This window comes from Corvus hawaiiensis, chromosome Z (genome assembly GCF_020740725.1).
Source record: "Corvus hawaiiensis isolate bCorHaw1 chromosome Z, bCorHaw1.pri.cur, whole genome shotgun sequence".
Lineage (NCBI taxonomy): Eukaryota > Metazoa > Chordata > Aves > Passeriformes > Corvidae > Corvus > Corvus hawaiiensis.
Window position 1 is genome coordinate 16,779,483 of NC_063255.1, and position 23,497 is coordinate 16,802,979.

Genomic DNA, 23,497 nt, shown 5'->3' on the forward strand with positions numbered 1-23,497 from the left:
AATCCCTAGAGTTTGTGAAAGCAACAGGAAACCATAAGCTTACACAAATTAAAAAGGAGGATGAGTAAGGTGATACCTTCAGGGTCATTACCACACTTCTGCCACCAGCACCAGCCAAAACGGCTCCGGCTGCCACAGTGTGACAGATGAGGCTGGATTAGTCCAGAAACCTGACTCCATTCTGTCAGTTACTGGTTTTTGTCTCGAGGATAACAAAACAGCATGTGAATAATGGAGATGGAGGTTTTCCACGTGTTTTTGACGATTTTTCACCATGACGATTTTTCTATCCATCAGCATAAATTATACAATAAGTCTCCCAGCTGACCAGTACATTCTTTGAATATTCTGAAAATTTAAGTTCTCTTCATTAAAGAGAAACTAACACTTATTGATTCACATATCTTAGGTCTGAGAGTTTCTCCCTTTAAAGTTTGATGTCCCTTTCTTTCAGCTCACACTTGAACGGCACAGTGTCTGACTTTAGTAGCAGCAACTTCTTCCCTGACTCCTTTGTTCCACAGGCCATGCACAGGAAAAAAAAAAACCACACAAAAGGAGATATCAAACGTGCAGGCCAAGTAAGGTGGTGAGGCAAGGAAAGGACCATCACTTTCAGTTTTGTTTCTGAGACTAAACCGCAAACTTGCAAAAGCTGTTTAAAAATCACATACTTTCTTGTCTCCCTACCTTTAGAATTAAGGGTTTTGCCTAAAAGTTTTAAGCCACCCAGTGGCAACGGTGACCTTAAGAACCAGTGGCACTTCTGAACTGCAGCTCTGTGTGTACAGGAAACTGAAGTCATTAAGCAGCAGTTCTTCGTGGTGCTGTAACCTAACACCAACCTGCACACGCCTCAGAACACTCCGTGTGCTGCTGCCACAGGGAGCACGTCAGCCCACCCTACTTACTGCCCGTGAATCCTGCACAGCTACTCAGATTTTCCTGTGGAGAAAAGGGGAGGAGGCCAAAACAGTTATTCCCCTCTCTTGCCTGAAAAATGCCAGGAAACCAGCAGCTGCAGGAGTGCCTGCACCGGGGCAGAAAGCCCCATGCTCCAAGGCTAATAAGGGAAGGTGAGGAAGAGGTCTGGCTAACTGCACCACTTCCTCTTTTTCTTTAACACCCTGGATCACAGCTGGAGTAGGAGTAAGATTCCCCTCACCAAGCTCCCACAAAAGCCTCTTAGTCCCATAACAGGCAGTGGAATGCAGCAAGCCTTCCATCAGCAGCACAGCCACTGAAGCTGCATCATCAAGCACAACCCAGTTGCCCCTTAGTTTGGCAACACTCACTTGCCAAAGAGAGCAATTTAGGAATACCAACCTCAAAGTGTTTAAATCCAACACAAATACATTTTACTAGGTCCAGGATGGCAGCTACATCAGTTCCACAGCCAAGTGCCAGAGTCCACCTGCATATCTCCACTCTAATGAGACAGCATCAGTGTCGTAACATTTCTGTATGACTGGGGGTTTTTTCACTTGTTTGGAATGTTTAATGACATGGGGAATAAAAACAGTGGATAAAGTGGCTACTTATTTCCATCTATTGTCATTTCTTCTACTAATTTGAAAAAAGAAAACAACAAAGCAACCTAACTTTCTCTTTAGTAGGATAAATTTTGAGCTATCAAAACACAGGAAGACAGCCCTTTAATCACACTAAATATAAATAAATAAATAAATGCACGGAATGTCTTATTTCAAGCAAGCACTCAGCTAAAGGGAACACAAAGCATTATCAGGAAGTTAGAAACAACTAAACTGAAGTATTCTTACACCAATGTATATCCATGGGATGTCTGCATCTCAAACTCTGAGAAAGATGTAGTCAAAAAGCAGAATAGCTAACTGGAAAAGATCCAGAAATGGATGATAAGCATAAACAGAGAAGTTTAGGACTACAACCCATGAAATAAAGATGATCTTTAGCCTACAAGGAGATGCAGCCAAACAGAGACTACTCTGTGATTTGGCAGAACTCTAAAGTCACAAGTGGCATAGGGCAGATGAGCACCGTAATTTTCACAGCACAGGAAGCAAAAATTAACAAGTTACCTGAAAGCAGAGTCGACACACACCACACTCCCAAAGAAAATCAGATGTTTTGGTTCTTCACCGATTTAGTTACTGCGGGCAGGCACTTCCGAACATCACGGACACCAACAGCTTACTCGGATTTCAACAACCACTGAGCAAACTCATCAAAGGCAAACTCATCAGGGGTTACTAGGCAGAAAGACATTCCCTTGGCTCCGGCAGTCCCGGAAACTGCTGGAAAGCAGGAGCGACAGGAGCGTCACCCCCCACCTTGCTCCGCCGGTCCAGCCCAGGGCCGAGTGCCGGCACCTCAGAGCGGCTGTACCGAGCGGGAGCGGAGGGTCCCTGTCTCCAGAGAAGAGGAAGGGGCGAGGTCCGTCCCCGCCTGCCCCCGCCCGCTACCTGCGGCCCCCGCGGTCCCGCCTGTACCTGCAGCGCCCCAGCCCCGTTGCCCCACTCAGCACCTGCGGCCCCCCAGTCCCGCCTGGTACCTGCGGCCCCCGGCCCCGCTGTTCCGCCGCCCGCGGTCACCGCCCGCCGTTCCTACGGGCCCCGCTCGGCGCCGCCGGCCCCGGGCGACGCCATCTTGTCTGGGCCCCGCCGGCGGGATGGCGTCACTCCGCGACGTCACCTGCGCCCGCCCGGCCAATCGGGAGCGGTGGGCGGTGATGTCATCGCAGTGGGAGGGGGCGGGGCGAAGGCGGAGCCACGCCTCTTCCTCGAGGGGCGGGGCGGGGCTGGGGCGTGTCCGTGTCGCAGCCGTGTCGCTGTTCCCGTCGCTGTTCCCGTCGCTGTCCCCTGCCTTTGCCAGCCGCTGACCCTGTCACTGTCCCATCCCTGTCCCTATCTCATCCCTTCCCTGTTCCATCCCCTTACCAGCCGCTGTCCCTGTTGCATCCCTCATCCTGCCCCGATCCATCTCTTTCCCAGCCCCTGTCCCTGCCCTTGTCCCTGCTCGTGCCTGTTCCATCCCCATCCCTGTCCTGTCCCTTCCCTGCCCCTGTCCCTGCTCCTGCCCCTATCCCTTTACCTGCCCCTGCCCCTGTCCCATTCCCTGTGCCATCGCTGTCCCTCTCCCTGTCTCTGTCCCTGCCTTGCCCCTGCCCTGCCCCTGTCACCATCCCTGTGGTGCCCGGGGGTCTGTCCCCAGCTCCTGCCCTGCCCAGGAGCTCCTCCAGCACCTCCTGTCCCTCTCCCAGCTGGGCACCGTGCCAAGCTCCCCAAGGGGCTGGATGAGGGTGGTGAGTGGGACCCAGAGTGGCCATTTCACCCCATACCCTTCAGCCCCTTCCCTCAGCAGCCATGGCCTCCTCACCCTCCCGAGGGGCTCAGGGGACATTCTCGCTGGATGTGCGGCCTTTTGAGTGGTCCTTGTTCCAAAATGGAGGGGTTTTGTCCAAAATGGGGGTGGTAGTTGAGCATGTGAGAGAGGTTATGGAGAAGGGAATTAATCATGGTAAATCATGGCCGAACTGGAATTACCCTTTTTATCCTCAGAGGAAACTGGAAAGCTTGAGAGGTTCTTTTATAGTTTCTTTTCCAGTTTGGCTTCTCACAGCGCCTTTGTCTTTGGAGTTGGTTGGATTAAAACACAGAATCAAGGTCATGAAACCAATGTTGTATCAGGAGAATGTGTACTGATTCCATGTGTCTTGAGGCACCATCAGATATCAGGTGGTCAGAAGCTGGCTTTTTCTTAAAGCCTGTCTGCATATCACATGCTTTTCATTTCTTGTTTCTGCAATGCCACTGGCAAGTAGCAAATGCTGGGTTTGGATCGCATGCAACTTTGCCTCTGAAATCATAGAAAAAGTGTATGAGCCATGTGGACATCAGAAAAAGGACTCCTTCCACATGACTCTCAAAGAGGTGCAATGAAATGCAAATACACAGTATTTTTTTTAATTCCCCAGCAATAAGTAATTTCCCAGGTGGAATGTGTGGGAAAATGACTGGAGGTAAAATTAGAGAAAACCGGGGAGTTATATTTGCATTCCAACAGAAGGTAGTACAGAAATTACAGGGTGAAGTGCAGTTGCGATTCCCTGGATGGGATGTGGTCAGCATGCCCAACTTCCTACACACAATCCATGCTGAAGGGGACTAAAGGGAGGCTGGAGCAGAGTGGTGACACCAGGGCCAGGCTCCGTTGAAATCCTTACAAGAGGCAGAACTCAGTGGTACAGATAGCAGCTGAAAACCAAGGGAAAAAAACAGCAACTGAACCAGCAACTGGCAAGATCATAAATGCCTACCTCCATCCCAGAGGTTACCTCAGATGTGACAATGTGACATTGACATTACCCATCTCCAAGGTACAACCACCCCACACTGAACATGATGTATGACTAGAGTTACTCAAGCTTGTGCAAAAATAGTACAGAAGTAAGTTTAAAAAGGAGAGAAGTTAGAGAAGATTCCATTGTTACTTCAGGGATTGACTGACTGATCAGGCTGAACCCATAAGAACTGTGCTCTATGTGTGATGATTGTTTATCTCGATTGCTCTGAATATGTTTTTTCAGCCAGATACTATCACCAGCAATCTTTGAACCTTAACCTGTCATAGTTTTCTATTATATTAATATAAGATTATTATTCTGTAGACTGTCCTTCAAGGTGTGAGTCCTTTAAGAGCATTAACAGTGGGTAGAATACTCGACTGTGGAGGCGTGGGAGAGGGTCTCATGCTTTTGGTGTGCATTTCTGGATCTTTTCTGGGGTGCCAACAGGCCAGCTAAAGGTGTGGAAACCCTCGAAGGGGTTTTTGTATTTGCAACCCTGAATTTCGTATTTGTGACCCTGAACAAGTAAGTTGAACCACCTTCTGATCCAGTGGACTGTTCAGTGAAGAGTTGGACGTTAGGAAGAATTTCTTCACAGAAGGGGTGATTAGACATTGGGAATGAGCTACTCAGGGAGGTGGTGGAGTCACTGTCCTGGACGCCTTTAGGGAAAGACTGGACGTGGCACTCAGTGCCATGGTCTGGTTGACAGGGTGGTGTTCAGTCGTAAGTTGGACTGGATGAGCTTAGAGGTCTTTTCCAACCTAATTGATTCTGTGATTCTGTCCCCATACTGAGACCCTGACAGACTAGTCGGGCACAAGTGTCTCGGCTTTCCTGGGGCGCTGAGAGGCTGATCAAACACGAAGGGTTTGGGAAAATCTCCCTTCCTGGGAGGGATTCCCGAACCTCCTCCTTGTACTGAGCCCGCCCCGCCGCTAGGCGGCGCCGGACCCGCTCCACGCTGGTTCCGCTGCCATGGCAACAGCAGAGGGGGCGCGGCCAGCTTGCTGTCCGGTTGCTAGGCAACAAAGCAGCAGGGCGTGGCGGGGTCGCCGCCGCAAAGCTGCGACGCAACTGTCGTAAAAACGAGAAAAAAAACCCTAAACCCCGTGGTGTTGTAAAATGCCGTGAGGCGCGGCCGGCGGGGCCTGAGGGACAGAGCCCGGGCCCGGTCCCGCTCCATATGCCCCGAACCGTCCCGTCCCGCTCCATGTGGGGCCGCTCCTCGTCCGCATCCTCTTCCTCATCCTTCTACTATGGCCCGGAAAACAGTTAGCAGGAAGCGGAAAGCGGCGGCGGCTGCCGCCGCGGGGACCGGGGGACTCCAGGGGGAGCAGGTAAGGGGTGAGGGGGGGATAGGGAAGAAGCGCTTGTTCCCGGTGGTGGGAGGGGGGAGAAACCCTGGTTGCCGGGGCGGAGCGGACGTGCCGGTGCCTGGGAGGAAGGGGGGTGACCCTGTCCGTGGTTTGCGGAAGGAAGGTGTCCTGGGGGTCGGGGGTCCTGGGGAGGGGCAGCCACGGTCCCGGTGTCAGCCAGGGAGGAGGAGTCCCGGGTCTCGCTGTCACCCGAGGAGGGGCAGCCCCCAGTCGCAGGGTCACCCGGGGAGGAGGAGCCCTCAAGTTTCAGGGTCACGGGGGAGGAGGAGCCCCTGATCCCAGGGTCAGTACCCCCTTTTTCCCCGCGCCCCGGGGCTCGCGGTGCCCCGTTGAGTTCGGCCGTTCGCCCGTCGCTCCTCGTAGCGATGATGGCTGGGTGGCTCTGGCCCGGTCGGAGGAGGCCGAGTGCCGCGGTCGGTATCGGGGGGCCACCTGGGTGTCACCCCCACGCCTGCCAAGCTGAGGGCGAGGGCTATTGGAGCCGCCCCTCTACCGTTCCAAGCGCTCCGCTTCTTCCCGTGAGCATTTGGCGTGCCAACGGTGGCCAACCGCCGTGGACTGTCGTTATATCATCGCCGTGTTACTCCTTTAGCAGATATTTATGTTTAATTTCACGCTGCTAAAGGCTCTGTCAGCATTCCTGAGTTAATTTCCATGCACGGTGTTCCATGGGTGGTTTGGAAGGCTTCAGGGTTTTGCGGGGAATATGGATATTGAATATTGAATTTGGAAGGGTAGTGTCTTAAAGTTTGTTGTAGTTGTTTTATCCGGTTTCCAACTTTATTTTCCACAGTATGGATGGGATCACTCGGTTCACAAAAGGAAAAGGCTCCCGCCGGTGAAAAGGTCTCTGGTGTACTACGTGAAAGGGAGAGAGGTCCGGATGCAGAATGAGTCCGGCTACCACCGCTTGTTGCATGGATACGCAGCCCAGCAGCTCCCCAGCCTCCTGAAGGAGCGGGAATTTCACCTCGGAACACTCAATAAAGTGTTTGCCTCCCAGTGGCTGAACCACCGACAAGTGGTGTGTGGGACAAAATGCAACACGGTAAGTGCCACCTCTCGCTGTTTCCCTTTCTTCTGTTAATTATTCCACCTCCACCCTCAAATGATGCTTATCATAATCAAAGTGTGTGGATGGCCAGGGAGAACATTAGGAATTAGGAGTGGAGTCAAAATTGCGCACAATTAACTTCGAATGAAAGCAATGCTTAAGGAGGATTTGTTCTCATCTGGAAATGTGACACTACGAGCCCCAGCGAGGTACCTCATGAAGCATCTGGGTGATTTGTACTGAGCGATTTACACCTGTTTGTGGGATGAAGAGCAACGTTGCGGTTGGATCTTTCCTTTTGTCCTGCAGATGAGAACCTAATGGACTTTCCTTTTGTCCTGCAGATGAGAAGCTAATGGACAGGTATTAGCGCTTCTAGTGGTGGGTGTCAGTGTTTGGCAGAACTTGCTGCTAAGGTTCCTTTTTTCTGTTATGCTCAGTCTTACACAGTTTGGTTTTACATATGGTTCTGTGCTGATGGCTTTTAAAAGTTGTTATAAAACTGTGGTTAAACTCCAGATATTTGTCAGAGCAGCCAGAAATGTTCTAAGCTTAAAAAAAATGAGTTTCAGATCTTCAGTGTTATCCTTTGCTTGTTGACTTCATAATTCTTCACTCTAAAACTGTGTCCACTGTTCAAATAGCTTCTCTTGTTTATATATCTTTACATGCTTTTACAAAAACTAAAAACTCCTCAGGTTCTTGAAGTGATGCTTTGAAACATTTCAGGGGAATGTTAAAATGGTATCCTGTGGGATTAGTAAGTGGAGGAGATCATATTTCATAGGTAATACTCTCTCCACCAGAGTTAGTATCCCAAGCTAGTTGGCTGAGATGGCAATTTCATGCATGAAGTCGTGATTGAATTAGTGCAAAATCCCAAATTGGTCCTTTGGAGGTTAATTGGTGTCACAGAAGGGAATCCAGGGTTACAAGGAATGTTTGCATAAATTAAGCAGCTCTTAAATCTCAGAGTGTATCAGTTGCTGTGATTGCTTCTTTGCCTCAAGATCTTTCTGCGTCAAAGCCATACACTGGTCTGACCAGCAAGGGACAGTGGGCTGGTTTTTCTCCATTTCAGATGTTCTGTTATTATTCACAGTTGCACAGGGGGAGGCTTTCATGCAGTAGCTCTTAAGAAGCAGGGCCTAACTGTATAAACAAAGCAATGTTTTAACAGCAATAAGCCCAAAATAGAATCTGCCTACTTTCTCCACATATGTTCATCTCCTCAGCCAGTCAGCAGCCAGCACTGGTTGTGGAGCTGCTTACAGGAGACAGACTCCTGCTGAAACACAAGCTCCCAAAAATCTTGCTTACTCTAGCAAGATAACTGCGTGTTCTATAAAGCTGCAAATTTTGCTGTGTTCTGTAACTTTTGTAGCTCTGGCGCATCTGCAGCAAAGATAAATGGGCAAGTGGGTTGTTAACGCAACCTTGCAGAAAATTGTTTGGGTCCAAACAATCATGGAGCTGAAGAGGGATTCAGCAGTATTGTTGTTCCCTCTGCACATGCTGCAACCAAGTGTGTTCTTCCACAGCCAGACTTAATGTTAGAGACGGACCTTGTCTGTCATTGAGCAAAATAGACTGATTGCTAAAGAAGTCCGTGCAGTCTTGTGGAAGATCATATATGAATTATGAATACTGTAATAGCTGTAGCTTGTTTGCTTTGTGTTCACATTTGAACAAGTAAAGCATTAAACTCTACACTCTAATTATGAGATTTTTGCCTCTAATTTCTTGAGTGAGTGACCTATTAAAGAAAATTCATTGGCTGATTCTCATATGCTGAAGTTGTGGCATTCAAGTTCGGAGTAAATCTAAAACACCTTGGTTCACTTCAGCAAGGTTTGCTGCATTCAAGTTGCACTTAATTAAAGTTAACACAAGAGAAAAATATAAACTATAGCAGTTATTTTAATCAGTGCCTGACTGTGGCACTGAGTGCTTTAAGCATTTAATTTATAAATTGCCCTTCACTGTGCAGTGCCAGGAGGATTCACTGTTCTTAATGACAAAACAAAAATACACTCTTGTCATAGAGGAGGAGGTTTGGGTTTAGTCACTTGGCAGTACTAGTTACTATAAAAACACTGAAGAGAATATGGAGCTCTCTGTCAATTACTCTTTTTTGATGAAGATTATAATTAGTTTAATTATGTGGAGTAACTTTTCATCCTTAAAATTATGCCAGGGTGTGAAATAACTTTATTCTTCTCCAGTGGATCGTGATGCTCATAGTTGGGCAGCTGTAAATCAAGTATTTCAGACATTAGTGTTTTGTTAAAGGTGCGTGCTTTTTCTGGTAGATTTAGAATTATGGGAGCTATTACAAGCATTCAGGCACCTAAAATTTCAAATGAAATCACCCCGACTTTTCACGTGGGCTTTGCAGAGCCAGGATTCCTGTTTGCAAGAATCTCCTAGACCTTGCATGCAATGGGCTTCTTAATGTTTTTCCAATTCAAATGAATGAGCAGGGAACTTCTGATGTGTCTAGGGTGTGTTCTGACAGGTATCTAAATTACCAGAGACTGATACCATGGAGATATATAGAAGATACTGTCTGTCTCAGAAGAAGATATGTTCAGTAATCTGCAGTCTTCTGTTCAGGCTTCATAGGGAAACTCTTGAGACATAGGTAGGAGACAGGCTTATGGCAGACAAAAACACAGAACACAAGGTTCCTTTGTTTTTTGGGGTTTTTTTTCTCTTTACTATTTCAGGAAATTAGGAAGAATAAAGTAGCGTATAAAAAGAAGTTTCAGTCATAATTTTTCAGCCTCTTCTGCTCTGTTAGTTACATGTACCTGTTCAGGATATAATCCTTTCGCTAATTTTGAAGTTAAGGATGAAAAAATATAAAAGCTGTAAATCATTCCCTAAATACAAGAAGCTAATTAGTTTCCAGTTGCTTGAGAATATAATTGCCTGGAATCTAGTTTGGTTTTTTTTTTCCTTTTCCAGGCAGGCCTAATAGATGTATTTGTGTTTAAAAACTTCTTTCTGAATGCTCTCTCCTGATTTCTGAGGCAGGTTTTCCAAGGCATGCATGGGTTGGTTTCTGAATGCTGGCTGAAACCGTTTTTCTCTTCAGCAGATTCCTTTGCTGCCTTGGCTGCCCTGCTGTAAATCACCAGGTCTCATTTCCTGCTAGAGACTTTAAGCTTGTATAAGAGATCCCATATCTGTGCATCTTATACAATTACAGCCCAGTCTTGTAGTCCTGGGGTTGTGGTGAGAGTACAGTGGGCAGTTCCTCCTCCATCTGTGAATATGAACTGTCTATGGGGAAAATTATTTCTCCTTGCTTTGCAAGTTAATGTGTATTCTGGCTTTTCACGTGTGAGAAAGCATCAAGATGACATTTCTGATGACAGGTAGGGAATGAGAAGTCATGCTCGTCCAGTTTGTAGCTGTACTCAAAGTCCAGTGAACAGTGACTAAAACTTGGTGTAAATAAACCTCTGATGCCTGTGGTTGATATCTCCATTCATGTTTCTTTCAATGGCTTGTGAGCAAATAGCCAGGTATTGTTTCTTGTCTCAAGAGTGTTTGCTTTTCTGTCAACTGCTTATGATACTCATGTCTGTCTGGTAGTTTCTGTGCCAGGTATGGTGTGAGTCGTAGGGATGCCCTTTAGACAAAGTCTGTCACTTCTCCATCTGTTGCCATCTGTCAGTATGTGTTAACTGTCTTCCAGTCCCCTGAATTTAAATGTGGAGGGCAAAATGCAAATAAAAAATGTTAAATGTGATTTTGGCACTGCACAAATTCAGTAACATCAAAGTCTGTATTAGCTGGTAGTGCTTCAGAGTTTCACAGAAAGGTGGAGTGCCTGATTGCATGGTCTTGTCTCTGGAAATGTGAATTCAAAGTCAACCAACTTGCTGGCTGCTTTTACCTCTCCTCACTTCTTAGGTGGTTTCTTTATATTGTGGATTGTTTCGCTTTGGACCCTTTCAAGAAGGATGTGTAAGGCCATTACGCACTTGAGTTGCCTCTACTGCATAACCTGTGAGTAAGTTTTGTGCTAAGATTAGTGCATGTTCGTGTGGCTGATGTAGTTGCCATTCCCCGTGATGCTTGAAAAGTCATGGCAGTCAGATGAAGCCCCAGGTGACTGGAAAAGGGAAGCCATTGTACTTATCTTGAGAAATGATAGAAAGGAGGACTCCAGGAACTACTGGTCTGTCAGCCTCCCCCTCTGTGCCTGGGAAGATCATGGAACAGATCCTCCTAGAAACTCTGGTAAGGCACATGGAGGACAGGGAGGTGAATGGAGGTAACCAGCACGGCTTCACAAGGGTAAGTCCTACCTGACAAACCAGAGGCCTTCTGTGATGCAGTGACCTCAGGAGTGGACAAGGAAGGGATTAGAGATGTCATTTATCTGGACTTCTCTGAAGCCTTTGTCACAGTCCCCCACAATATCCTTTTCTTAAATTGGAGGGAGATGGATTTGAGGGATGGACTGTTGGGTGGTGAGGCATTGGTTGGATAATCACATTGGGAGGGTAGCGGTCTGTATCTCAGAGTCCCAGTGGACATCAGTGACAAGAGGAGTCTTTCACAGATCCATTCTGGGACCAGTGTTTTTTAATATCTTCATAAATGGCATAGACAGAGGGATCAAGTGCACCCGCAGCAAGTTTGATGACAACACCTGAAGGATGGGATGCCATCCAGAGGGACCCAGACAAGCTCGAGGAGTGGGTCCATGGGAACATCATAAAGTTCAAGGTCATGTGCAAGGTGCTGCACCTGGGTCAGGGCAACCCCCAGTATCAGCACAGGCTGGGCATGAACACACCCAGAGCAGCCCTGCCCAGAAGGACTTGGGGGTGCTGGGGGTGAGAGGCTGGACATGCCCCGGCCATGGCACTCACAGCCCAGAGAGCCAAACGTGTCCTGGGCTGCACCCAGAGCCCCGTGGGCAGCAGGGGAGGGAGGGGATTGTGCCCCTCTGCTCCGCTCTGCTGAGACCCACCTGGAGCACTGCATCCAGCTCTGGGGTGCCAGCACAGGAGGGACAGGGACCTGCTGGAGCCACTCCAGAGGGGAGGCTACCACGATTGTTGGGGGGCTGGAGGACCTCCTAAAGGAAAGGCTGAGAGAGTTTTGGTTGTTCAGCCTGGAGAAGAGAAGGCTCTGAGGAGTACCTAAAGGTACTTCCAGTACCTAAAGGGGACTTATAAAAAAGATGGGGACAGATGAATTGAACAGGGCTTGCAGTGACTGGAAAAGATGTAATAGTTTTCAACTAAAAAAGGGCAGAGTCACACTCGATACAAGGAAGACTATTATTCTTTACCATCTGGGTAGTGACACACTGTTATGGGTTGCCCACAGAGCTTCTGGGTGCTAAATCCATGGAAACATGCAACAACAGGTTTCTGAGCAACCTGGTCTAGCTGATGTTCCCGCTCACTGCTGGGCACTTGGACAAGACAACCTTTAAATGTTCCTCGCAACCCAAACCATTCTATGCTTCTTTATTTTGACCTTCAGCAGAAAGCAGACATATGATGCCAGTTTGATAGTTTAAAGTGTCCATGTTTCTTTGGGGCTTGGCATATATTAGTAAATCTGTATTGTTACAGAGCAAAGAACCTGATGCCAAGTGTTTTATGAACAGAAAGGAGAGATATTTACAATGTGAATAAAAGTCAAGGCTGAGAACTTGGAAAAATCAGTCAGTGCTACTCAGCTGTGACCAGCAATAGTATTATGTAACAACACAATAATTGTCTTCTTGTGTTGTTTTGTTAGCAAGAAACATATTTGTAGTAGAACAAGTAATAATTTTCCAACTTGGCTGAGGGTGAGATCTTTTTGTGACCAGCCTCAGCTGGTCTGGAGTCGTGCTGTTGCAGAAGTGGATGTTGCCACCTGCTCGTTTGGGCTAGCACTGATGTGCGTGTTGCAAGGGAGTCAGCTGGATCAGCTTGCTGCTTTGTGTGCAGACAGGTTTTCTTGTAGGGTTGGTTTCACCAAGGTAGAGATACTATCCAGTTGACCCTGCAGCTACTTGAGCACTAGTTGCTGTCACAAGGGTGATGAGACTGTTTGGGTAGATGGTGAGGAGGAGGCATGGGGATTCTCAAAGACAAGCTTAAGCCAGTTGTGAAACTTAAACGTGATTGATTCTCTCTTAGTGACTATTTTTAGCAGGGCAGTGTATTTGTGTTGGGTTTCTTTCAAAAGTTACTACGAATGACAAGAATGTGCCCGTGATTTCTGAGAGCACTGTGTGAAGAGCCGGTGCACAGAGCATGTTGTGAGCTCTTGCATAAAAATGAGCAGTCTCTTTTGTGCATGTTATTTGTGCTTTTAAATCTCCATCCATCCTGCTTATGTAATAAAAACAGGATGGCACCCTTTATTTTTGTTCTGATGGATTTATACAGTCAACTAAAAGATAGGGTAGGGCTGCCTGTTCATCTGCTGGTTTTTGTGCAGGGGTAGCAGCTGAAGGCACAAGAGTCTATGTGCCCTTGAAATGGCATTTCATATACCTCTTTTCTAATCTTGCTGCTTAAAGGGAATGTTTTCAGTTGAAGATGGGAAGGGAATTTATCTCTAATGGATTGTTAGCTTTCTAGGTGTTTCTTCCCCCTGAATTATTGTCCCCTGAAAGGCAGGTCAAAAAATGAAAAAACATGGCAAACCATTCTGCTCTCAGTCTGGCATATAAGAATATAATGGGTTTTGCAGTTCATACTCTCATCCTTGGATACTCTGTTCCCTGTCACAGTCTTTACTTTCGGCAAGCTGATTAATGAACTTCCCTCATCAGTGAAGCGAGGTAGTTTCTTGGTTGACTTGATCGTAAGCAGGTTGGGCAGGCAAGAGGACAGCCATATAGTAATTGCAGGGAAGCCATTTGCCAAAATGACTTCTCACCACTTCTGCAAGCCAAAAGAAAAATAAGCATACAGCTATCAATCTCTGTAAATATGCAAAGATCATGAAGTTTCATGGCTATGTCAACTGTAACCATGCTTGTCTGCCTTGATTCTTGAGTAATAGCACTGCTGCAAGCTGTACATCTAAACTGCTTTTAAAAAAGGGAAGATGGATTTCTCTCTTCCGTGTCATCCAGCCTGTTTCCTTGTTAGAGCAGTGTTGTCTGGCAGAGAACACAACAGCTGAGCCTGCTGTGATTCTCACAGATGAAGTGTGGTCCTTGCAGTTCTGTCAGATGGCCGAAGCAATCCAGATTTGGTAAATCCTGGATATTAAGTTATTTGGCATACCAAAGACATGTTTTACTAGAAGAACTGAATTTTGTGCAAAGCTTAAAATCAAGAGACAAATATGCGCAGATGAGTGTTTGGAGCCTGGTGGGGTTTTTTTATGTCTGGTAAAAACATTGTGGGCTGGTTTTTAGTTTCTATATAATGAGTAGCTTGGAAAAAAGTTCTTATTCCTGTTTCAGATAACAGAGAAGATTACTGTATGGTTCAGTTATCAGGACTTTGTTAGGACTCTTTAAGTCCACGCTGCTTTGAAGGTGTTTGCAGAAGTACTTAATTCAACAGTAGAAAATATTTAGTTTTTTATTTTCTCTGGTGTCTTTAAAACTCTTGAAATGGTATTGAAGTTTTGTGTACTCTTAACTGGGTGTTTCTCTTGTTTCTTAACATTTCTCCCTTTCTGGCTTTAAAAGTATCTAGCGACTGTTTGGCTTATCTTGCTTTCTGTGTGCTGGATTTACAGGGATGATTTCTGGGCAGTTAGAGGTGCAGCTTTCAAGTGTGAGCTTTTGGCTTCCTGTGATGCCTCAGGTGATGCAAGAATCTCAGTGTATGCAAGCAGTGGTTGTTTATTTTACTCGAAGTAGGTTGTGGTTGTTTTTAAACTACTGGAGTTCCTCACCAAGCAAGTGGAGAACTTACTGCTCAGACCTTTACAGCCAGAACATAGCCAGTCCCTTATATGTGCAAAGTTTAAGTTCTTTATCTTTTTAGTCCAATTAATTTGGAGTTTAGGCAAAGGTATTTTGTGTTAGGGTAAGTCTTTATTAACCAACACAGGTGTATGACAAGGGTGTCAGACTAGAGAGTGCAAAGGGTTTTAATTTCAGTCCCCATACCAGTTTACCTGCTCTTCCAAGTATGAATCTGTTACAGCTGAAGTACAATTCTTTTGAGTCCATGAACATCCTTAGGTGTGGATTTGTTTTGTTCTTAATTAGTACTTGTGGTGTCAATATTAGGACCTGCAGCTGACACCTGCAAGCCTTAATCCTAACTACTAAACTGTTAATTTGTTTAGGGTTTAGGGTTTTTTCAGTAGTTGAAGGAGGATAGGGGATGGAATTGGGCGTTTCTGCTGGAAAGAAACACTGGGGGGAAAAGGGGATATGCACTCACATGGGAAGGACAAAGAAGGATGAGAGGAGAGGGAATTACTGATCCTGGTCCTTCAGTGCAGGTGTTAATTTTCAGGTTAGGGCAGAGGGACTGTTGTGTGCATTGTGTTTTTACCAGCTGTCTCTGGCAGTGAAGGCGTTGTCAGGCTTGGGACGAGTGAGGAGTGCCTCCTTCCCCTCAGCTACAGCTCAGCTGTTGCCATACACCACAATTGTGTGCAAAATAAAAAAGTAAACATGAAAATGCAGTCTCTGTAGGAGCAGTCATCTGTGCAAGACTGCTGCCTACAATCAATTGCAGGTTGAAGGTGATGCATAATTCTAGACACAACATGCAAATAGCAATGAGGAGATTTCAGCTTTCTCTGTGGAATGTGTGTAACGTACCGTACTTTGTCAGGTTTTGATAGGACGTTAATATTCTGCTAGTTCAGTACATCAAGTAATAGATATGCTGCTGAATTATCTTGATGTTATTTATCTTATACTTTCATTAAAGAACAGATCTATGTTCTGTAAGAGTTCACCAAAAGCATGTATAACTTCTCTCTGAGAACCCCTAGATTTCTCTTCTGTTCTTCTAGAAATGTCTGGAAAAGGATTTCAGAACAATTTCCTTGAGGTGTGTATTTTTAAAATTGTATTGAGGGTTTTTGTTATTACTGTTATCCTCCTTGGTTCACTTCTAGAGGTTTTGAGACAACGTTCTTAGTTATAGAATGAACAGACTAAAGATGATGTAGAATTTAATTATAATCCTGAGCTGTGAATTCTTCATCACTTTCCTTAGTGCCAAGTCAGCTTGAGATCCTCCATTTCCTTGCTTCACTCATGTTCTCTCACAGGGCTTTGTCTCCTCTGTTAGACCTATTTGACTGTCAGTGCAGCTGCTCTCTGGGAAGCCATCTGTGAAATGACCCTGCGCATGAGCCTCCCAAATGAAAGTACACTTTGGCAGGCAATGTAAACCTTTATTCTGGTTTAAACTGTAACCTTGTGGTTGTATATGTCTGAACTGACATAACTCTGGGTATAATGTCTGTTTGAAGAGTTGTAAGGCTTTAGTACAGAGTTTTCTGATACGATGTCAGTGACATATTGCTCTAATTTCTTGTCTTTTTGCAGGATGAGGTATATAGCTAAATCTTTTTTTTCAGATGTTTGCACTGGCAGTACTGTATTTAGTTACTATTCTCTGTGTATCACCAGAAAATAAATTCCAGTTGCATAGATTTATAAACTGTCAGTCTGCCAAAGCCAAAACTTCATGGTAAGTGTGGTATCTGGGAGGTGGGAGAATCGTGCTAAGTCCCATAGGGCTTAATGGCTCTTCTGAGGTGGGGTTTTTTTCTCACTGTGGTACATAGAAATTGAAAAACAATACTGTTTTGTCCTACTGAACAGGGAAAAGAGTTTTATATTCAAAGGCTTTTTTTTTTCAAGTGGGAACCTCATGACAGATTTCTCTCTTCTCCCTTCCATTACTGTGAAAATGAAATGGGATGATTGAAATAAAACCCACTGTAATTGTTACTTAACCTGTTTTAAGAAGGAATTTATGCATTTTTCAGCCATCCTTGAAGCATTTGTGGATTTCAACTCAAAAAGAATGTCAGTTCAAAATAGGGAGGATATTTGACCATCTTGTTTTTCTTATCTGTTTGATGATGACTTACATGTCTGGTTTTTTTCCCCCCCAGTTATTTGTAGTAGATGTCCAGACTGGTCAAATTACCAAGATTCCTATCCTGAAGGATCGTGAACCCGGCATGGTGAACCAGCAGGGATGTGGCATTCATGCCATTGAGATCAACCCCTCGAGGACCCTCCTGGCCACAGGTGGAGACAACCCCAACAGTCTTGCAATTTATCGTCTGCCTACACTTGATCCTGTCTGTGTGGGAGATGTAAGTGAGAATATCTGGGGAAAGTTTATTCTGTCACTTAAAAAGGTACTACTTTGAAATGTGTATGGTCAGAGCAAGGTTAGTATTTAGGAGTCTTGTAAGGAAGAGTAAAGTTCTGAAAGCCTGAAAACATCTCTGATTGAGTTGTCATTTTTGCTGTGGTATCTTAAATATGAGTGAGTACTCAAATATGTGAGTGGATTTTCAGGGCTTTGAGTCAGTTTTCTTCATCACCTACAGGACCTCACCTGAGGTCTACTTCAGCTTACTTTTTAACACCAAAAATGTAAGAAAAGCCTAAATATTAAAGTCTAATTGTGGTGGTGACCTCTGAAACTAGTTACAGTGAAAAAGCTCTTTTGAGAAATAAAAATGATATTTCAAGTTGTTAAAATTTCCCCCTTATCCAGTGCAGCTTATGGATGTATTATTCCAGAGGTGGAACTTGGCTTTGAAGATTAGTTCTAACCCAGTGGTTTGTGGCAGTTTGATAGACTCTGGTACTGGTTTCATTTCTGAAACATCCTGAGGCCTTTTTAAAACAGCCAATCTTTATAAAAACAAGCAGGAGGGTATACTGGTGTCCTGTGAGCACTTGTCTCTCATTTCTCCTTTTTATTCAGGACTTTACATGGGCATTAACTGCAACAGCAGAGGTCAGGTCAGAGTTTCTGCAGCAGCAGATAACCAGCTGCAGCAATACTTGACTGAAGATTTGCATGACTTGCTCTTCATTTGTGTGACTTTTTAGCTTTTTGAAAAGAACTAGAGTCTTACGGTCTTTTTCTTCCCCCCGCAGGTTTCTTACATGCTAAAGAAAAGAGTCTTGAAACATTAATCTATGGGTCATGTATTGTAAATACAAGATTTTGGTTACTTTTTATAGTAGGATATGCATTTGAAGAAAAAAACCCCAACGTGCTGATACTTTACAAAAAAATGCTGCTCTCAGAATGGAAAACCTGAGAATTCTGGAAAATCTTAGAATTTAGATTAATTTGTCATTGGTCATAGGCCTATTTTTTCAACACCTTTTACACCTTTATCTGAAAGTGTGGAGCAGAAGTACTTGAACTCCAGACATTGAGGATATAGCAAGTATTTTTATGGCAAAAGCTCCAGATGAGATGAACAATTCCCAGGATGGCAAGAGCATAGGGTAGCAAATGATACTCTGCTTGGCTTCAGGGCTAACCAGTTGAGCTCTTTATTAATTACACACTTCAAAACCAGAAAAATTAAAATTACTGCTAGGTACTTAAAGTGCTTCAGCTTGATACTGGAATCTTATCTGTATGTTTTTAATGTAGGTCTGTCCTTTTGAGCTTGTACTAAAAATTGCAGTGAAGAACACTTGTCTGCTTTGAGACTGCTCTTGAGTATAATGGCACTGAAAAATCTGTCTTTCTTCCTTTAGGATGGACACAAGGACTGGATATTTTCAATTGCGTGGATCAGTGATACTATGGCTGTTTCTGGTAAAGTAAAAATTTCTCTCTTGCGGTTTTTTTGTTTGTTTGTTTGTTTTTAAACTTTCCTTCTCTCTGAATTTTATACTGATGTACAGTATTTGAAAAGTGTTAGGAAAGCACCTCTATCAGGGCATTTGAAACCACTTGCAACTACCTAGGCTATTTAAACACTTCTTGGACTTAGTGCAGTGCTTTGTTTTATTTTGCTGTAGGGCCTTAGTCTAGATCTGATTTTTCTAGTATTAGAATATTACTGTGTTTCTAGTGAGGGGATGTTTGAACACAATGAGTTACAGGAAAGGGTTCCACATAAGAGGAGTAATTTCAAGAGGGGTGTTAGTTATTGGTTAGTAACTTTGGAATACTTTAGATCAATATCGGTTCCTGAAGTAATGTGAAAGAGTAATTAATGACAACTGAGTTTGTTGTGTCAAGCTCTCAGTACAGTTGTGTGTATGTGTATATGCACTTACACTGTGCCAATGAATACAGAAGGCTGTAATAAAGAAACTCAGTTACTGACTTTTGGTAACTACTTGGATAATCAGAGTAACTTCATAAAGAGTTACTTTGGTAAAGGCAAAAATTGTAATATGCTGTTGCATTAATTGTTTACTGCCTTTCTGTGCTGACAGGGTGTAGTGTTCTGTACACAGAGTTGTCAAACTGCAGGTGACAGAAAACTGTAACAGTCTTATATAAAAGTCACATATCTGAATTGTTGGTTTAGTTTAGTAGGATTTTTTTTTTTTCCAAACCCAAAAAGCTAATCCTGGAATTTCATTTTTGAATTTAATACAAAAGTTGATCCTTGCAAGTCTCTGCCCCAGATATCTACAGAAACTCCCCCACGTTCAAGCCAGTAAGCTTGAAGAGAACAGCACAGATGATTACAGATGTCTGGGGGAAAGATAAGGACCTGATAGAATGCATAGCATGTGAGATTGAACTGTGTTGAGTCAATATTTTCTAAAGGTCAGGGGTGGATGTGAGAGTAGAAGTGTTCTCTATTCCCATGTTCTCTACTGTGGTGCTTGTAGCAGGCAGGATGTAGGTTCCAGTCTCCACATGTCAGACACCAGGGAAAACTTGTTGAAAGCAATTAGCGAGACTGGTTGCTAAACTGAATTCTTTAGACCTCACTGACGACCCTAATTAAGAGGGAAAAAAGCTTTAACTTCTGACATGGTTTTAATTTTACAGATTAATTTACAGATTTCAATTACATCTGTATCTGAAAATGTGTAGCAGAAATACTTGAACTCTAGACGTTGAGGATATAGCAAGTATTTTTATGGCAAAAGCTCCAGATGAGATGAATAATTCCCAGGATGGCATGAGCATAGGGTAGCAAGTGATACTCTGCTTGGCTTCAGGGCTAACCAGATGAGCAACATACATGGACTTTTTCTCCTGACAGGGCTATTAAAAGGGATAGCTTCCTCTGAAAGTATGTCAAAATGTTTAGAAATTTTATTGCTGAGTATTCAGCCTCAGTAACAAACAAGATTAGGTGCCATTAAGACCAATGGCATGTAATGGAGTGGCAGGATGTTGTGCTGCTGTTGTTATGCAAGTGCCATTAGGATGCTCCTTATTGTATTTGTCTCTAGTAGGTGATAGTGGCAAATACCTGAATCCATCTGTGAGGGGGCAAAGCCACCTCTGCTGTGCTGGACTACCCCTATTGCAACAAAATGTTTTGCTTTACTGTCTTTGCAGCTTCTCCCCTATGAGGTAGCAAAGCTGATGAATTTAATAGCCTCATATAGATATATAGACTCTTCTGGCATCTTCATTATGAATTTCTTTTGACAGAATTTTTCACTTTATGTAGAGATGAAATTGACGTACATGTCAAATCTGACTTAGATGGAAGTGAGTTGCCTGAACACCAGAAGGGATGTGTATGAGGCCTTGGATTAAGCCTGTGTTGGTCAGGCATTCAGCTTTCTTCATCCAGTGTTCTTAACATTAGTGATTTGTATTTTGGATTAATGTCTTCAAATTTAGTAGAAAAATAAAATGAGTTCTTGCTTGTTTAAACTAAATTGCATTCTTTAAGGAAGAAGTGGCACAGGTTTTAGCAAAATAATTTTTCTAATAGATTTCATCCAAAGTGGTAGAAATTGTGATTTGAAATAGATGTTTCTGTTCAGCTCACAAATGAGTGTGTAGTCATAAGCATAATGATAGAAATCAAGTAAACCCAAATTGGCATAAACCCAGCTGAGGTTCTTTTGGAGATTTTTTGCATTGGTTTAACAGACTCTTTTACTAAGGCTGAGAATGACAGGCTCAGGCTGGACCTATAGCGTTCAGTCACTTCCGAGTTCATTCTGCGTATGAGATGATGATAATGGTTGCATGGGGTTGTGGGTCTTGATGCATCCTAATCAGTGTGAAAACATGCGAGATGGTCTAGCTGATTGGAAAGCATGTGGACAGTTGATAGTGAGTTCATAATATTCTGAACTTTACAGCTCAGTAAAATCATGTTTTTGTTAATCATAATTAATATATGGGCACTAACAGCATTTTCTGTTAGATTGAACTAAGAGTATCCTTTTTTTTCAGACCCTATTGATTAATCTTTTTTTTTTTGAAAAGAAGAGTTCTGTATATGTGGAATGGACTGTTTGATCAGGTTCATTTATGGACTATTTGATCAGGTTCCCGGGATGGTTCAATGGGTCTGTGGGAAGTCACAGAGGATGTGTTGTCCAAAAGCGATGCCAGGCATAATCTCTCTCAAGTTCCTGTCTATGCCCACATAACACACAGTGCTCTGAAGGATATCCCGAAGGAGAACACCAATCCTGACAACTGCAAAGTCCGAGCACTGGCTTTCAACAATAAGAACAAGGTTAGTAAGATAAGCAAGACAGTTGAGAAGTCCTAAAACTGTCCCTGTATAGTAGAAAAACTAAAAAGTAATCTAAACAGAATATACCAGAGAAGCAAGCTAATATGTTTTTCTCTGATTCTTTTGCATCCTTGTCTGGTGAGGTGGTGGTTTTAGTCTGATGTTCTCTGCTTCTGCCCCAAGTGAATGGAGGAGTCCAGAAGGAAGAAAAAAGCAACCCCAGACACTTTAGAATGTACAGTTTTCCCATGGCTTTGATTTTCGTTTTGCATCCTAAGCAGGGGAGTAAAGGAATATTTACAAGAAGCAGATAAAGCACCAAGACATGTCTTGCAGCTTGAATCCCATTCTTGAGTTTCTGCTTTCTTTTGCCCTCTGTGAAGACCAGCTAACATTTAGCACTTCCTGTTCTGATGGCTGAATCCTTTCTGGATTGCTCAGCAAGTGAGGTGACTGACTCACAGGGCAGGCACTAGTGCTTGCTTTGGGGTTATTTTGTTGGTATTTGACAAACAGTAAATGTCAGTCTCCCACATCCTGATCTCCTGTTATTACTAGTGGGAGTAGCAATTCATGCTCCACTACTTTTTTTTCCCCCCTGCCCTCAAAGAACAGAAAAGGTCTGAAGCAAAGGTGGGTGTGCTGTTGGAAGCACCGTGCTCCTGTAGGCTTTATTTTTCTCAATAGCTGTTAGTTACTCCTCTGATGGAAACTTCATGTAACTTTTTCAGTAGAGTAGCGCCTGAAATTTGCTTCAGGGTTAGAATCAGTGTGGGACCTGCTGAAGAGAATTGTCAACTCTAGATTGTACTGTCTCATAATTTTGAATGCCTAGCAAGATTAATGGTTTTGAAAGTTACTGTTATTTACTCTTTTGTTAATTTAGGTTCTACTTGACATTTTGTACTGTATTGCATTCTATAAAGATCAGTATAAAATGAAAATTTATCTTGATAGAGCCTTTACAGGATTATGAATAAATTCAATCCAGAGTGTGCAGCCTGCCTAGAAGAGAGTGTGAGTTTGCAAGGATATCTATAATACAGAAACTAACTCTCTTCTTTTTATTTTCTTTCTAATAGGAGCTGGGAGCTGTGTCCCTGGATGGGTATTTTCATCTTTGGAAAGCAGAGCACACACTATCAAAGGTGCTTTTCCGTTTGTTGGAGTTAAACTTCAAAAACTGCAAGCTGTTAAGGCTGTTCACTATTCTTCATCTCCTTCAAATATTTGAAGAGCAGCAGTGTTTGCAAAACACTCAAAAGTTCTGTGTAAAATGAAATGTGCTAAAATTTGGAGCTTGAAGAGGAGAGGACTCTGCACTCCCCTTAATTTAGAGGGCAGGAAGCATTCTTAAGTTTCTGCTAGTTCTGGGTTAGCTGAAGTGAACTGTTGCATAGAGTATGGTGGATACTTGATCAGTAGAATTCATAAAGGAAGTTGCACTTACTTAAGTGTAATGGCAAATCACACCCATTACCGATGCTAGTTAATATGATAGTCTTTTTCAGCTGAGAGCTGATGTCACTGTGCGCCTGCTAAAGAAACAGCAACTTAGAAGGATCTGAAACAATTTATCAAAATGTCCATTTTTCTTGGCTTCAGCCTTTATTGTCTCAGTTTGCTTCAGATAAGGCACCCCATTGCTTTCAGGGCTTTTCCTTCTGGGTCATGTTTTTCACCTGCAATTTTGTGGATTTTTTCCCTGCAACTTCCTAGAACATAGCTTACAAAATTGTTCTGTTAATGCCTTACTCTTTTCTTGTAACAGGTTGATTTTTATTTTTTCTGTTTCCAGTTACTTTCCACTAAGTTGCCATACTGCAGGGAGAACGTGTGTTTGGCTTATGGTCAGGAGTGGTCAGTGTATGCAGTAGGATCACAGGCGCATGTCTCCTTTCTGGATCCGAGGCAGCCTTCTCACAACGTTAAATCCGTCTGTTCCAAAGAACGAGGCAGTGGTAAGAAACCTGTCAAAGGTGCTTCAAATGGTTTGCTTGCAGAAATAGCTGTTAAAACTGTAGTAAGTCAAGATTCTAATAAAGAGGAAGGGCTTCTCCAGTGATCGGCTAAATAATTAGCAGTGTATAGGTTTGGCTTTTGTCACAGTAT

At 43.9% G+C, this 23,497-nt stretch overlaps 2 protein-coding genes across 4 annotated transcripts in view; one reads left to right on the forward strand and one right to left on the reverse strand.

Annotated features, from left to right (window-relative positions):
- Nucleotides 1-2,648, reverse strand: part of UBAP1 (ubiquitin associated protein 1) — a 33,854-nt gene extending 31,206 nt beyond the window's left edge. For 2 of the 3 annotated variants that reach the window (XM_048291398.1, XM_048291396.1), the window contains exon 1: nt 2,534-2,648. The gene's annotated coding sequence lies outside the window, so the exon portion shown is untranslated. Of the gene's footprint in view, nt 1-2,060; nt 2,185-2,533 lie in introns of those variants that run through there. The other variant, XM_048291397.1, reaches the window with a different exon arrangement.
- A 2,791-nt stretch (nt 2,649-5,439) lies between these two features.
- Nucleotides 5,440-23,497, forward strand: part of DCAF12 (DDB1 and CUL4 associated factor 12) — a 33,397-nt gene continuing 15,339 nt past the window's right edge. The window contains exons 1-7 of the mRNA XM_048291004.1: nt 5,440-5,667; nt 6,500-6,754; nt 16,841-17,047; nt 18,465-18,525; nt 21,192-21,385; nt 22,468-22,533; nt 23,184-23,346. Of these exons, the coding sequence (XP_048146961.1) occupies nt 5,587-5,667; nt 6,500-6,754; nt 16,841-17,047; nt 18,465-18,525; nt 21,192-21,385; nt 22,468-22,533; nt 23,184-23,346 (1,027 nt within the window). The 5' untranslated portion in view covers nt 5,440-5,586. The remainder of the gene's footprint in view (nt 5,668-6,499; nt 6,755-16,840; nt 17,048-18,464; nt 18,526-21,191; nt 21,386-22,467; nt 22,534-23,183; nt 23,347-23,497) is intronic.